The following is a 16,971-nucleotide window of genomic DNA, read 5'->3' on the forward strand; positions in this document are numbered from 1 at the left end:
TGGTGTCTAATGTAGTCTCTTGGGCCTCAATTTCTGTGTAAAGACCATCGTTTTGCTTTTAGCAGTATTGATCTTAAGGCCGTTAGCATTTGCATACAAAACAAAGGCATTCAACATTAATTGCAAACCAATCCAGGAGTAGGTTGTCTGCATATGCGAGCCAACCCAGAGTCACATTCTTGATCTTTATGGGTTGACGGCATGAATATTAAAAGATGCAAACATATCTGCTAGATATAAATTAAATAATATAGCCGCGATCATACACCCCTGTTTTACGCCACATTGGGTCAGCACGGATTTAGATAGTTTGCCCACTGCATTAAGGCGGACACAAACTGTTGTCAGCATGCAGTAGCATTAACATACGAAGCAGACCAGATGGAATCCCCCATTCATCTAATTTGTGCCACAACCGATTCCTGCAGACCGTATCGAATGCGGCGGAAATGTCGATGAATGCACAATATGCATCCAGTTTACACCGCTGCCAACAATATTCAATCGCAGAGCTTAAAATGAGGTGGTTGTGAGAGGTGCTTGATTTCACTCTAAATCCTGGTTGATTAATCTTTTTTGCATCAATCCATGTATTCAATTCATGTAAAAGGACTTGGGTGAATATTTTAGATGTGGAGTCCAACATTCGGAAGTTCGATGGATCATCCCAAGCCCCCTTCTTGTGAAAAGTCAAGATGTTACTAGATTTCCAAGATGGGGGAAGTATTCCATGTATTCCAATGTGACAAAATAATGCATGAAGAGCAGCGTCCCATGATGATGCATCACTTTTAATTACAAGGTTTGATATGCCGTCCGTTTTATAGTCATTTGGTCGAAAACAAAAATGTCGAAAGTCAAAATGTCGAGAACAAAGTCGAAAAAAAAGTCAAATTTCTTTTTCAATACGTTTTTTTTTTCGAAATGGGGGGTTCTATATATAGTTGGAGTCTGAACAAGAATCGCCAGTTCACCCTGTCAAAGGCTTTTTCAGCTTCCAATGAAAGAACTGCCGAGTCCGCAGTAGACTCAGCAGCCACAGAAATAGTGCATAACAATTTCTTGCCGATATTTTGTTATCAACATTGAGCAGACTAATAGTTCTATAACTGGACTGCAAAGTCTCATCCTTCCCTTTTTTCAAGTAAACTGATAACATTGCATGTCGTGTTGTAAATGGGAGTATGTTACTCGAGTGGGACGATTTATACATGTCTAACAAGAGGGTCAGCGCAGAATTAGATAGCCATATGTAAAATTCAACAGATAGACCATCAGGTCCAGGAGACCTACCGGTATTCAGTCTACAGATTGCGCTTTTCACCTAATCCAGCGTTATATCTTCTTCCAAAGAATCCGCTTCCACTCCCGAGATCTTTGGAAATGTTAATCCCGCCAGGAATTCATCATCCTCTGAAACATTTGTTTCATTTTTGTATAAGTCTGAGTAAAAAGTCTGAAAAACCTTATTAATTTCTTTCGGTTTGAAAGTAATTTGTAATTCCTGTCCACGGACGGCAGTACTAGTTCTTTCCGATTCTCTTTTCCTCAATCGAAATGCCAACCAACAATCGCATTTTTCCCCTTTCTCAAAATATGTACATTTCTGTTGGAAGAACTTTTTATCTTTATCTAAAATTAGGTTTGTCAATTCCAGTCGCAGGTGTTTAAGTTTCTGAATCAAAACTGAACTTCCAGGATTAGACACAATCATTTGAGACAACTTTAATACTCGATTCCAACTCCTGATGTCTATGGTCAGATTTTTTCTTCATTTAAAAGCTTCCCAAACCATGCCAGGACTAATTTCTCCAGTACAATTTTCCTTCACAAAGTAATTATTTCTCTGGCAATCTTCTCCATATCATCCTAGTGTTCAACCTCCATGTATTAAGTCTTCACCAAAGCAAAATCAAGTTTCATATCCATGGTAACATGAGCATGGTCCGACAATACTATATTTCCAATGTTGGATGTTAAATAATTCTCGGAAACCCTGCCTGATTTTAGTAACATATCCAACCTCGAATATGTTATATGTGCCCCTGAAAAAAAGGTGTATTCTTTGGCCATCGGATACTCCAATCTCCACCCATCCATTAAACTATGTTCTTCCAAAAGATCTCTGAGCCCTGGAGTGCAGATCAGTAGGTCTGCCAAATCTTGACCCTGACCTATCCATATCATGGTCTAGAACTGTATTAAAATCCCCACCCAGAACAATATTTCTTGACCCCAGATCCTCTATCTTGAGCCACCCTCCTGAAAAAGAATCCATCATCTACATTGGGTGAATATACACTACAAAAAATGACCTCCGTTCCTTGAATATTTGTCAGAATAGCAACAATTCTACCGTCAACAATAAATCTTTTTAAAACTTTGATGGGGCGTTTTTTCTAATCAAGATCACTACACCCCTAGATCTTGAGTTTAAACGCTGACCCATACTCTTCCAACCCATCCTTTCTTCAGAACATCAAAGTCTTCCTTAACGAGATGTGTTTCTTGCAGCAGACGCACATCACCTTTCAGATCATTCAGGTAAGACATGACTTTCTTTCTTTTCAGCACATTGTTTAACCCATTCACATTCCAAGTGATGGTGGTGTCCAGGCACCAAATTTAGCAATTACTTTTCACCTGACCCTAAGACCACAACAGTATAATTAGACGTGAACCCCAACCCCAAAGTAGAAGCAAACAGCAAAGACCAGTACAAAATAAATGTTCGTGTACCACATAACAAGATGTCCGGCGCCCTGGACACCCCTCCTTAACTAAACTGAACTCTTAAACAAAAAATGGTAAACAATTAATAAAAATTAGTATCCCAAACCTACGTCTAAAATCATTCCAAAAACAAAAACCATGTCATCCCTTAAACTTACTCAAAACAAAACATCCACATATTCTCAAATGACCCTGTATTGACATAAACAAAGGCGTTCCCATGATGACAAATAGAAATGCCCCTTTAAGCAGCGCAATACCATTTGTAAACTATAAAGGTCATCACCCACCCAAATACTGGTCACATATCAAGGCTCCCGTATAAGCAAATGTTAAAATCCCAATAACCGCACTCAACTCCCCCATAGTGAGTGGAAGGTCTTTTGATAGATTAGAACCATTAGCAACTGGACGCACGGCATCTGTACCCGACGCCTCAATCGCACGTGTCTGTACCGATACCGTGTGCGCAGTTTTTGCTAGGGTATTAGATCCATAATAGGGTACAAGACGAAGCTTTTTAGTCAGTTGAGATGCTCTAATACGAGACTCATCCAAACACCGTCGTCAGTAGGGATTTCCACTTTTTGGGCAATATAGCCCAGTTGGAGAAGATGCTCTTCAAAGACCAAAACATAGTTAAGAGTGCCATCATTTTTGAAACACACATTCGATGTGTAATGATTGCTCAACTCAATTTGGTCAACTAGATATATATCATTTGTTATTACTCACAATGGAACTATTTCATGAAATATCTTGAGTATAGTTGATCTGTTTAGTGGGCCTTGAACTTGGACGACAGGGACTTGGGTCAGTTGTAGAGCTGCCATTACAGTTGTTTTTTTTTTTATGGTTGATGTATTTGGACTAAAGCGAGGATTGTCCTTCATTGCTGGGTTACTTGTTATCCATTCCTTCGGCAATGTCATTTGCCGTTGTTCAACGAGGCCAACGGCTTGAGGCTTTACCTGCTGTTTGGTTCGAGTTTTCCTTTTCTTTCCCAGTTTTAGAATCAGCTAGAGAGCCTATTGGCATACCAGACTGGATAGGATTGGTTACAATCAAAATAGGATCAATATGGGCAGAAACACCTGGAGTTATTGGTGACGTAGGTTTTGTAGGGGGGGATCCTTGGGTTGCATTACATTTTTTCCTTTTCGTTGGTCGATTTACATACATAAAATCCTGAAAGACACGATTTGTTCTGCAGGACTTACATTTAGGTGGATGTACACAAGGTACATCTGATCGAATCTTTGCGCAGGTCTGAGGTATAGGAGGAAGAGGTACAACCGGCACAGGGATAGATTGCACCGGTCATTGTACACCACATTTTCTCCTTAGACTAGAGTGTATCAGCAAAGATTGGATATCGATTATAGATTCCAAAAGACTACATTTTGCCAATAGATTAGACAATAGATTTTCTAAGGCCTCAAATTTGTCATCAGAGGTCCTACTCTGATCATAATCACTGTCATCTAGTTTAGGGTCTCGGTTGGTTGTAATGCTCTTAGTCAATGAGATATGGGTGGGATAAGGTGTCTTAGCAGAGGATTTGAACATGAACAAGGGCATAGTATACGAAATTGACTCAACATGATGGAATCGCCTAAGGATAAAGCTTCTGAACCGGGAGGCTTATTAGTTTAGATGGTGGGGTAAAAAATAGAGGGGTAGTGATAGGCTCACCAATAGAATGGTCAAGGTCTTGACCTAAATATCCCAGCTCCATCTCTTCGAGCTTAGAGTTTGATAGGTCAATAGCATGGTTAGTTACGAGATCATGAGGCGCAGATGAAGGCACCATGACAGGCATAGCCAGAACAGCTTGGGGTGGAACATTGGCACTATCGATGATCATACCAGACTCTGGGTTCAGATCTATTTTAGGTGAGGGGTCGATATCCTCAATCAAATCGGGATCATGCTTAAGAGCCAACGACCCCCCTAGTACATCATTTATTAGTTTAGAACGTACACAACCCAGCTCACTGGAGAATTCCATTATCAAGTCATCAGTAGATTCAGTTAACAGGTCATTTGTCGCTGGAATTTTACTATCTTTAGACAGACATGCATGATTGTTGAGTGGTGCAGTTTTGGAAAAATAGGCGTAATATGATTATCTTGGGTAGAAAGGCATGTGATGACCTTAGGTATACATATGTCTATTTCTAAATGTTTTATGCATTTCAAGTTCACGTAGGTGATCAGCCATAACGTTATATAGGATATATAAAATATAACAATAACTGATTGTTTATTTAATAGTATGTTCCCATACAACTCAGAAGTGGTTCACAAGGGCTAGGTAGATAGTGTATATAAACCAAAATACACCAGTACACAGAGGTAGGTATGACAATACGTGTGTGCAATCCTGTATCAAGCTAATGGCGCTTAACAGCAAAATAGAACAGTGATGTGAATAACCACTGATTTATCACCAACGATTCAGCACTTATTGTCACTTATCAAAAAAAAGCAGGATCTATTTAAAAGACATCATAAATGGTACATTTAGGTTAAAAGATATAGCAGTATGCTCGAGCAGAAAAAGGTGCACAATGTGTTAAAAATGTAAGCCATACGAAACGCTCTTGCCCGATGCGTTTCAACCGTAGGAATAGCGTATAGCGTATCATGGTTTCCTTTAGTGAGTTACTGATTTTGCCAGCTGACGACCACCTTTTCCGTCTGTCAGTCGGGAAAATTACCAATTCACAAGTGGGATACGTAAATAACGCTATAGACAATGTAGCAATCTACTGCAATAGTGAAAAAGTTCACAAGAGAATATACACAAAGCATGCAACAGCACTCGACTTTCAGCACTGCATGGAATATGACATGACTATTATAGTTCATGTATTATTACTCACTGTGGCGTCGACACAAGTTCTAATAAGCTCATATTACCGCTAAATGAGTATTTAGAAAGGTGCCCCTGAAGTAGCATAAGGGTTGTCCCGCTGTTCCGCTGCTCGCAGCGAACAGCTACTTCTGGAGCGCGCGGGGGCTCGTCTTTATTACATAGCAATAAGTGGTAGGGGCCAATTTCCTAAAGTGGGTAAAAAGGAGCATTTCAGTGAATATAATTTGCTGCAAACACAGATAATTATATTAGCAGCAGTAAAAGTCCATCAAAGTCCAATATAGTTCATTAGTTAGTGGCGCATCTGTAATCTGTGATGTGACGCATACCAGGATCAGCACGAGAGAATCCTCCAGCGAACAGCTACTTCGGAGCTACTTCTGAAGCACTAAGGGGCTCATCTTTATTACGTAGTAATAAGTGGGAGGGGCCAATTTCCAGGATCAGCACGAGAGAATCCTCCACGAACAGCTACTTTGGAGCTACCCATGTTCTATTAGAGTTTAGATGCTGCCAGTTTTGTTTATGGATAGTGCCTTCTGTGTCCTAAATAGACTGGCTTTGCAATTTTTGTGGCATGGTTAAAAAGCCAATGGTCGCCTATCGTGCATTGTTGCTTGCCAGTGAAGAAGGGGTGGGGGGGAGGGGGGCTCACACTAAGAGTACTAAATGGCATCTCAGTTGAGTAGCAGCTTATTTGAGGAATGAGGGAAAGCACTGGTTTTCTTGGATACTCGGATTTTGGTCCGGTAACTTTGGGGGGCTGATTCTGGGTCTCTTGTGAGGCTTACAGGGAAAGTTAGATGGCACCCTGTGCTGTGTGTTATGGGAATTGTGGAAAAAGACAAGAAGCACTCTGTACCTCTCCACTTGGCCTTTGCTATTGCGTTGTATATGGGCTCCCCCGCTAAGAGATTTTTGATCCCACCAGATTCCAACTTTGAATCGCAGCGGGCTCAAAAGAGCGGGCCAATTATGAACCGATGGCCATTTTGTTACCCTAACCCATATTCTGAGCTGCAGTTGGGTTGGCTGTCAGTATTTCACTTTCTTCAGCTTAAAAGGAAAAGGTGTATTGTGTGCACCGAATTGGGTTGGGAATATTGGGAGGTAGTTAACAGCCTTTGAGAAAGTGTTGGATAATAATGTTAGTTCAAGAGGCATGATATCCAAGATCTATGAGGCTCTGAATGTGGTGGATAAGAAAGGGTTCTCCCGTGCAACAAAGACCTCCGAGGGATACTATTGGATGGGGTATGATCGGTAATGTGTTCCAGTGACTTAGACTTCAGCGTCTTGCCAATATAAGATGCATGGAATTAAATTGCTCCACTGATGGCAATATGCTTCCCTTGCTCTATCGAATACGTTCCCTAATGTTAGCACCCAGTGCTCAAGGGGTTGAAAAGAGACTGGCACATTTGGGTATGTTTGGTGGGGGGGGATGTAGGAAAATCCAGATACTTTGGAAGGAGGTGCTAGGCTGGATTGTGGAGGTGGAGGAGATGAGTAGAGAATTGGAACCCATGCTGTGTTTGTGCTCCCCTCAGAGGACACTGGTTTTGTAGGAACCCCCCTCTTTAAGCAGCTAGAGTATGTGTAGCAGCTGTGTGGGAAAATGCCCTGCACTTATCAAAAAGTAGTTACCTAAAATGTGGGGATTGTGCAGGCTAGACAAATTTAACTCCCACTCCTGAATATCTGAAATGGATATATATATATATATATATATATATATATATATATATATATATATATATATATAATTTTCACAGTCCTCCTGAAGTCAATTAGTATACATCCTTATACTGTGGTTGGAATCAGGAGACCAACAAATTGTGTTTTGTACTGAAAGGTTTTTATTTTGGTGAAAAAACTGTTGCCCCTATGCTGAAAGATACAGTTCAAAGGGTGCACGTCAGGATGTCCTACAAACTAAAGCTGCCCTCCGTCTAGAATCCCAACTGGCCTGATCCTAACCCTACCACTAGAAATTAACAAGAACTACAAGGGTCTCTTGCCCAATTGGCTGGTTTTTGACCCGCATTGTACATCATGGCTTGTCACCAACCAATGACTTTATTGCTTCTGCCGTCTTACAGTGCCAACACAAAGGTTTCCTTGGGGCCTCCTGTCCATGCTGTAAGGGAAAAGTGAATGTCTCTAAGCCTCTGGGCCTGTTACTTAGTTCTGTACAAAAGTCTCTTCAAGTGTGCTTGGATAGCCAGGCCTCTCCTGGATTGGCTCGGAACCCCTTTGGTTCCTTCCCCTCCCGGGGGTCGCTAGCTTCACTCCCCCTGGTGGGGTATCCACTCTCTCCGCCTCGCTTTGGCTCTTCAGACTCTAAGCCCCACTCATGCTTTCTAGTCTTATCCTGGCATGTTACCCATTGGTTCCTGACAGGACTTCGGTATCGGATCCCGCACACACCTGTCAACCACATTTCTGGTTTTTGTTTTGTCGATTCTCAGTGTGGCGGGCTGTGCTTCTCCACCTCTCGGCCTGCTTGCATAGTGCTTTCATAGTGCCGTGCTCTGCGGGCTTCCTCACTCCTCCTTGCATGGGACTGACTCTGCCTTGAAGGGGGCGAGGCCTCCTCTACGTTTTTGCTCTTTAGACATGCATGGCGCACCTCAGCTTGCTCTCTGGTTCTCCTTGTTGGTCTCACAGGGCCTTTATATTCATCTCTGAAAGGAGATGGAGCACACAATTGGTTTTGTGACGGCAACAGTACAGGGTCAGAAACTAAACCAGACAAAACATTCCCACAGTGTTGGCGCAATTCCCAATAACCAATGAAGATCTTGTCTTCCTGAAAAAAGGGTTGATGGCAAATATCCATGCTAAGGGATGGCTAGTCATCTAAGGGAGGCTTCGCCCTCAGTGGGGTGCCACTTTTCTTTTCCACTAAGACGTTCTAAGAATAGCAAAGGCACACCTCCCTAGTCCCAAAGGGGGTGGATCCCCTTTGGGAAGAAGGGACGAATTCCCTGGATTCGTCAGAACACACACGGTTGGCGATTTGAAAGTGAAATCACCTACACTTTAAACAGTAGCAGTCATTCAAGAATATTGAAACCGGTAAAACTGTAGGCAATAAAGGGAAGAAATGGTGGTGCAAATAAAACCTACATTTAGCCTTTAAGGCACCTATCACTTAAGTCCTACTCTAAAATGTAAGTAGGCTTAGTACCGCTGAAAGAATCAATGTCCCGGGTGTAAGTACCTATGAGGAGGAGTTGGAAATCTCAAGTTATGGAATAAGACAAGTAGTGGCAAAACGAACAGGTGAGAAGTTGGTTGAAAAGAAATTCACTTTAGGATTGAATGTTCGTCACCATAGTAAGGGTTAGCTGGGGGCGTCCTTGGCCAGAAATCCACTGATTACAAACGGGCAAGACAGAGTTAAGGAGTGGACTTTACATCCATGTCATCCCTATGGTCAGAGGTGGGGTAAAAACAAGTATGCAAGCTCCTCTTCTGAACTCTAATTTTTCTGAGGCAGTTCCCCTAAAGTCCACAGAATTGCTGGGCCCACTTCTGTCATTGGACCAGTTTCAAGGGGCCGAGGGTCCACGGGTGTAGTGGCTGCTTTTGGCATCAGGATTAGGTCTGGCCAGATGGGGATTATACGCTCGATCAAGACAGTTTCAGCTGTTTCATGAAGAATGGCCCAGACGCCTCAAGATGGTAAACCAAAGCAGGGCGCACAACGGCAGGAAACCCCCAGGCAGCAGCGAAAATCACCCGATCAGGGGGCGCAGGTGACACTTGTGGCAATGAATAGGACGCAGCTCCAGGAAAGCCCCTCTTCATGCAGAAGAGCAGCATCTTCAGGAGGACTGGTCTTAGGCCACAAGTCCAGGTCCTGCGCAGTCCCAAATTGCAACTCTGGGGTTGTACCCAATGCACAGGAGATGGACCCGGGACACTTACGAATGCTTCTGGTTGCAGGCTTCTCATGCAGGTGACAGATTGGTCCTGCCTGCTCAAGGGTCAAAACATTGACAATGGCCTTCTGTGGATTGTTGCAGAGAGGCAAGGCATCACTGGTGCTTGGCTGGAGGAAATGCTAGTCAGCAGCTGCAGTGTTCGGCACATGCTCCTCTTCTTTGGGGGTTTGTTTTATTCACTTATAATGCGCACCAAACACGAAGGTAGCCGGGCGCAGCAGTAGAGTATGCAAGGCTTGAGGATACATGGTTACAGATTACATACACAACAGAATAAATACAGGTAGACAACAGTTAATTATGGATTACACGCAAAGCAAAATATATACGGGCCATAGAGGTCAGTTACAGATTACAATCAAAATAGACTATATACAGGCACTAGCAGGTCGTCGAATCACTAGCCAGGAAGGGTAGATGCACAGATGGGCCGCAGGATGGTGAGTAAATGTATATACAGTAGGAGGTATCATGAGTTTAGTAAAAGCTAGTGACCAACTAGTCATTGGCAGTCTTCAGCAGATTGAAATAGTTGGTCTTAAATTTCCGAAAAGGCTGCTCCTCACATAGAGGATGTGGTAGGGAGTTCCATAGTTGGGCCGCTCGGACCTGGTAGTTGCCTCCCCCAGCCTTATCCAGCCTGAATCTCTGTATGATGAGGCTATTGGCATTGAAGGTTCTTGCTGGTTGGGTTAACTTCTCTTTAGGAATTTGTCTGCAAGATAGCTAGGTGCGGCATTGTTCAAAGTTTTGTGAACAAGGGATGCACCTTTTAGATAGATTTTATTTTGGGTAGACAGCCAGTTGTTTTGGTGCCTAATTTTAGATGTGTGTTCTTTAGGACACACCCGGAACTGCTCTCATGGCATTATTTTATAGGATTTGAATTCTGTGGATGATGGATTTGTTAGTGCCAATGTATAGGGCATTGCAATAGTCGAGCCTAGACAGAATCAAGGCTCTAGCTAAGATAATGCAGTTGTTATCTGTGAGAAAGTGTTTACCTGATCTGATGAGCTTACAAGTGTAAGCTGTGGCAGAAGCCATGGATTTCACCTGTTTGTCTAAGGAGAGGATGTAGTCCAGATAGAAGCCAAGTGACACCTTGATGATATTACATCAATCTCAAATGAGGCATAGTCTTGGCCTAGTTTTTTTAGATTAGGATGGGTCCCCAGGATGATATGCTCTGTTTTATCATCATTCAGGCATAGACCATGGGATGCCATCCATGCCTGGATGATGAGATGCACCCTATTCATCAAGGCCAAATCCTTGTTGTAATCCCCAGAAAGTATGAGGAGAATCTGAGTATCATCTGCATAATTCGTGTAGGTGATACCAAGAAGGTCCAGATCATCAAAAAAGGGCTTAGTAAATATGTTGTATAGGGTTGGGGAGACGCATGAGCCCTGAGGAACTCCGCACAGTATGGGGATCGGGTCAACAGCAGCCGTGGGGGAGAACACCCTCATAGTCCTGTCGCTAAGGAAAGACTTGATCCAAGTTACAGCTTCTTTGGAAAGTGTGCGGCTGAATCTAGATTGCTGCAAAGGGCCTTGTGGTCGACAAGGTCGAATGCAGCCGAAAGGTCCCACAGCAGGAGAAGAGCCGTTTTACCTTCATCTCGTAGTTCATCTATTTGTGCCTTCAAATCGATGAGGGCAGTCTCTGTAGCATGTTGGTGTCGGAATACTGATTGACGTGCTCCTTAGAGCTTATATTGTTCCAAGAATTTTTGAATTCTGGGGTCTTTGCTCCAGTCAATGATCTGAGGAATAGCTGCTGGTTTGGCGGCTCCCCAATGCTAAGGATTTGCACCATTCAAACATGTAAGGGCTGCCCAATCTTGGACAGCAGCTTGCCATATTTCTGCCCAGTAACACATCCCCTGGCTGGAATGCGCATTGGGAAAAGACAGTCTCAACCCCCACATCTACTTCCCCGGAACTGAGCTAGAGCTTGGTAAAGGGATTATCATATATGGGCCCTCATAACAAGTAAGGCGGTATAAATGGCGGTATTTCTGATACCACCAATGTGTCCAGCGGAATTTCTGCCACATTAAAAGTGAGTGTGTGCGCTCCAGCCATCATCGGTAACGGTAATTCTGGTGGATTTACTGCCAAAATGCGCTACTGATTTGTAATTCGGAATATATCTGGCAGAATTACTGTTACCACCAAAGAAGTTGGTGGAATTTGCGCTGGCAGGAATAGTGTCTTTAAAGGAACTGAAAGCTGCATGGGAGGCCACCTTCAAAAACTCAATCCATTCAAAATCATCTATTTCCTGCATCCATCCGAGGGTGAAACGCTGTAGAAAATGTCTGGGGAAAAGGGAAGGAGCAAAGTCCCAGAAATGCGCTTTGGGAAGCCCAAATATATTGAGGCAGAGCGGACTGTTCTGGCAGAGGAGGTTGTGGTCCACTCTGGCGAGTTGTATGGTGTTCAGAGTTGAGGACATTAAAAAAAACAGAACGACTCTGAGGCCAGTTTAGGGTCGCTGACGGGGCAACATCACTGTGCCACAGGGGCAGGCACTATTGAGCCCCCTAAACTCAACCCATGGTGAGATGCAGTGAGCTCGATGCTCATTATGGCTGGCCTGGAATGCGTTGGTGTGGCTGAGGTCGGTGGTGGAACACCTGCAGACCATGGTGAGTAAATGTTCAACATACTGTGAAGTATCTAACCCATCTATAATGGGAACCCATATATTGTTGCTGCTGAAGCACTTGCACAATATCTGCCATCAATCTTGCGGCCCAAGCCATTAGTGCACATTACAGGCCATAGCTATAAACCTTGACATGCAGTCACAAATGTCAGCAAATTCCCTAAAGCAATATTTCACAGGTGTACCATTTGACATGGTGTGAATGAGACCCTTGGTACCTCCCAGTAACCATGGCCAAACTCCCCCTTCCAGATCCTTGATGACCACATGTGGGGAGACAGCCATGTGATGCACAACTTAAATAACATATGTTAGATGCACAATGCCACTGGCAACAACCAGGTGCCACAAGGACAATGCAACATGAAACACATTAATCGGAGGTCCCAGCACGACAAGTTCCTAGAAAAGTCTTGTGCAACAATCCACCACCCACATGTGGCCAACGGGTTCCCCACATGCATTGTGTACACAAAGACCATGACCCAGTCAACATTTGCACAGGTCCACCTGCTAATGAAATGCAAATGGCAAACCCTATGGCGTTATACCGCAGCAAGGTGAATGGTCATGCAGGGCTGGATGCCACTCAGGCAGCCCATGTGTAACAGCAACACACTGTATCAAATCGGTGACACACCGCATCTGACAATGAGGCACAATGCATTGAATAGACAGTACATGCATATAAAAGAGAAGGAACAGTATCTCACATCTTTCAGGCACAGAAGCAGGCAAGCAGGAGATGAGGGGCCCCTTACATCCGCCGGCCAAACATCAAAGGACACAGGCCGGGGATCTGCCATTAGGGGGACATTAGCTGGCAAGTCCTCCACAGCCATCCCCTTGCCGGTGCCCACCACGGCACAGACCACCCCTGAACCCCATAGACTTGAGTGTCAAACATGGGGACACCACTGCGATGGCCACTAGCACTACTGGGCAGCAAGTGGCTATTTCTATCTCCACCACTGCACCCACTACCTCGGCACAGCCTGCACCTACCACCATCACAAGTGCTGCTGTAACGGTCAGTGGGGGTATCAACCAGCCAGACTCCTCTCCCCTTCCCAACACACCCTGGGCACATCTGTGGCACCCTGAAGAGGAAGCAGACACTGGCAGTGATGGCAATGGCACACCTGTGCACAGCCTTCAAGGAGGGAGCAGAGCCCCACCAAGTCTTCCCCATTACCACAGATCAAACTGACAGTGATTTGGGAGAGTTTCAGTTCCATGGAGCAGCGGCAGGAGCGAGTGAAGCAAATTGCTGAGGAACAACTGGGCCATTCCCCAGCCATGAGGGATGCTGTGCAGGGGGCATCGGGCAGATGGCCACCGCAGTGGACAGGCAGAGCAGGAGCATAGAGGATGGCAAAGCTGCTATCACCGTGGTTGTGCAGAGAATGTGGGAGCTGGCTGAGGCCATGTCAACCTGTAATGACTGTCCATCACCCTCAAACTGCAACACATCAGGAGGGATAGTGGCTTCTCCATTTCTGCTGTGCCCACTGAGAGCGCCAGCATTCCGGTACAGAGATCTGAGATTACTGCCACACACCCCACCACCTGCGGCGGGCCATAGCAAGCGCATGGAAGAAGTAGACCAGGACATGTCAATGTACTTCTGTTTGGGGGTGGGGTGATGAAAGGGTATTGGTGTTGAGGATGGGGGTGATATAAGGGCATTGGTGTTGTGGGTGATGTGTGTATATATGTTCAATAAATCAGTTAGAACTACAGGCAATGCGTCCAGTGATGATTTTAATTACTGTGATACATGTGAGTACAGTGTAGGTAGAGCGCACAGTAACAGGTGCATTTGTTTGGTGCCACATTCAGAGTCATGGGCATCAATAACGTTGAGCTAAGTCATAGTGCACCAACATTCAGGATGCCAGTCTTGCAGGAAATCTGTGAGAGCAAGAACTTAGCAACCAAAAAACATTACCAAAGGTAAGTAGTTTGTTCATTTCCATACCGATGTGGAGGGTCGTGTATCTTGTAGTTAGCCTTTACCTGATGCAATATCACCTATCATACTTTAGATCACATGTTTTACTTTCTATTGCAGCTCTTCAGGTGCCTCAGACAGATTTAGCAGAATCCTTAAGCATGTTCTGACGCAGAGAAGGTGAGCATCTCGAGGGATCTGTTGTCCCCTGCGGTTCTTGTCAGTCACATTTGTAATATTGACGAACATGTGATGTATCCTTTTCTGCAGTGCAATAGCCTATATCGGCAAGTCACCTCCCACATTTATTTCCTTTTCCTCATTGCTGATACCCTTAAAATGGACAAACTGTGAAGCTGTTCACCTTCTGTCTGGAGCTGTGCACAAGTAATAGAGTTAATGTGCAAGATTTTATGCAAACCCAACAGTTCCCCTCTTGTCTCCTGTATGGTAGGCATTCAGTGCTTTCACCAAGATGAAACTTGGCGTATAGTGTTCTATTGTGTGGTTTTTAGGCTTCTATGTGCTACTTGTACATGCTTTTCTACCAGAGCATCGCTAGTGGAGATGATCTGACACAACTTTGTAAAGACGGAGCAGCCATGTAAGATGGGTTCTAGCTTGTCAGTGTTCTACCTTTCTTCTATACGTACTGTTACTACCTTTCTTCTATACGTACTGTTTATGTAAAATGGCCTACAGCTAACGCACATATTGGAATATGAGCTGTTGGAATATAAAAATGGCGGGAGCACAAAATAAAAATATAGAATAAGGTTTCACATACAGGCAAGCTCTAGGAGAAAGCAGCAATGTGACCATCCCCAGCTCTCCAGCCGTTGCCAAAACATTGGTATCCAAAGCTACAGGGTCCTGTAAAGAATGTATTTTTAATAATAGATTTAATAAAGTGATGTTGTAAAATGGTATGATCACCTATAATTTTACAACTCCTTAATCCAAATAGTCAACCACATGCTTTGCCTCTGTCTGATTCTTAGGAAAGGTAGCAGCCCTGTCTCACACTGAAAAACATTGATCAGACTTCACTACAAATAAATAAGACCCTTTTCTAAAAACGAGTCTGGGAGTGCAATGCCGCCCCAGTCTTTTTCCATTGAGCACATCATGTGCCGACATACTCTTCTGTGTTTAAGCTTGTATGTACTTGTACATGCTTCATGTGTATGGCATTGGTAGTGTAGCAGATCAAACCCTCAAGTTTTAAACAAAGGAGCCACCTTGTGAGTAGAGTTTGAACCTCTCCATCAGTACTTTGTGAACTGCAATGACCTAAAATGGCCGAACGTTAAAACCAAGCAGTATGAACTTATATTTTACATCTTATTCAATGGAGGAAAACGGGAACTTTGAAAACAAAGGAAACCGCCATGGTAGAGGTGAGGAGTGACTTTTACTGAAGGTGCCGTTAGCCAGGGGAGTTGCTAGGTCTGGAAAAGACCCGGGGCTATGCTGGAGTCGGAACTGTTGGGACTGAGGGCTAGCTAATCTTTTGGCTGTAGCTCCTGAGATTCTATCCGGGGCTACAACCAAAAGATCAGGGGCTATAGCCCCTTTAGCCCCCCCCTTAGCAACGTCCCTGCCGTTAGCAAATGATTATGCAACGCACATCCAGTGGTGTCATGCTATTGGTGAGGATGGGATGGGCAGGGTTCACATTGAACACCTTGGTAACACCTTTAGGGCAGCCATTTCCATTTATTTGGGATGCATTGCAATGTCCAAATACCTCTAATGGTGACTAATGGGCAGGGTGTGGGTGCGGAAGGGAGGCACTGGAGAGAAGGAACTGGGGAAAAGACAAAAAAAATTAAATTAAGAGATTGGAAGTTATTTTACAGGTGCCAATAGAAACATGTCCTGTACATAAAGTATTCTTATTATTACTAGGCAGAGAGGCAAGGTTGCTGTTAGAGATTTCTTTGCACTTCTCTGATGAGGGATGTGAAAGGTCAATCCTATTTGAGCCTGTATCCACCAAATTAGACCAAAGCGCTCTGAATGGGTAACCTAGTGGAGCAGTCGGCTTTACCTTTGTGGGGGTTTGGCCAGCAGCGAGGGGCAGTAAAGCACAATAGATTCCATGAGGCAAAACACTGCAAAGATATACAGAAAAATACATGAATGCTTTATTATCATATTACACAAATATAAGTAGTTTGAAAAAAGTAATACGCAAGAGGGAGCCAATATATTATAAAAACAGTGAAAAGCGCCTTTCGATAGAATCCCTCATCATTAAAGCCCAGATCGTGTACTAAGTGGCAGACTACTGTACACCTTACTATGTCAAAGAAGGGGGAGAGAAGTGGATTCCTAGACAAGACAAGTTGATCCGCATATAGCCATGGAATCAAAATACCAGAACATTAGTTGAAGTGTTTTTACTATTTCAGTATGGTGAAATGTGGTAGTCCTAACTCAGGAGTATTAAATACATAGTCATACCTGGAGGGAGGAAAATGGTTAAAACACATGTGCATATGATAATAGTCACTGTCAAAACGGTAGATAAAAGTAGTCCGCACAGTCCTGAGCCAATACAAGCCCCAGAACACTCAAAACCCCGATCTGAAGCAATTGCGATACACTAGCTAAAATAGATGCAAACTCTTCAGTTATTGAGTACAGTGATTTCAAAATAGATAATAAATGGCTAATTATAAACAGCTCATTGGAACCTCCTAAAATCACATAGCTCACAAAACTAAAGGGCCCCTGGGAGACTGCAGAAAAATGTCACTGTCCAG

The 16,971-nt window shown here is 43.8% G+C and overlaps 1 protein-coding gene across 2 annotated transcripts in view; it reads left to right on the top strand.

The window, feature by feature from the left end:
• The window catches only part of POLA2 (DNA polymerase alpha 2, accessory subunit), a 910,834-nt gene that overhangs the window by 860,528 nt on the left and 33,335 nt on the right, over nucleotides 1-16,971 (top strand). For both annotated transcript variants that reach the window (XM_069644973.1, XM_069644974.1), the window contains one exon: nucleotides 14,321-14,380. In XM_069644973.1, coding sequence (XP_069501074.1) covers nucleotides 14,321-14,380 — 60 coding nt within the window. The remainder of the gene's footprint in view (nucleotides 1-14,320; nucleotides 14,381-16,971) is intronic.

The sequence above is a fragment of the Ambystoma mexicanum genome, chromosome 2p (genome assembly GCF_040938575.1).
Source record: "Ambystoma mexicanum isolate Mex_15411 chromosome 2p, UKY_AmexF1_1, whole genome shotgun sequence".
Lineage (NCBI taxonomy): Eukaryota > Metazoa > Chordata > Amphibia > Caudata > Ambystomatidae > Ambystoma > Ambystoma mexicanum.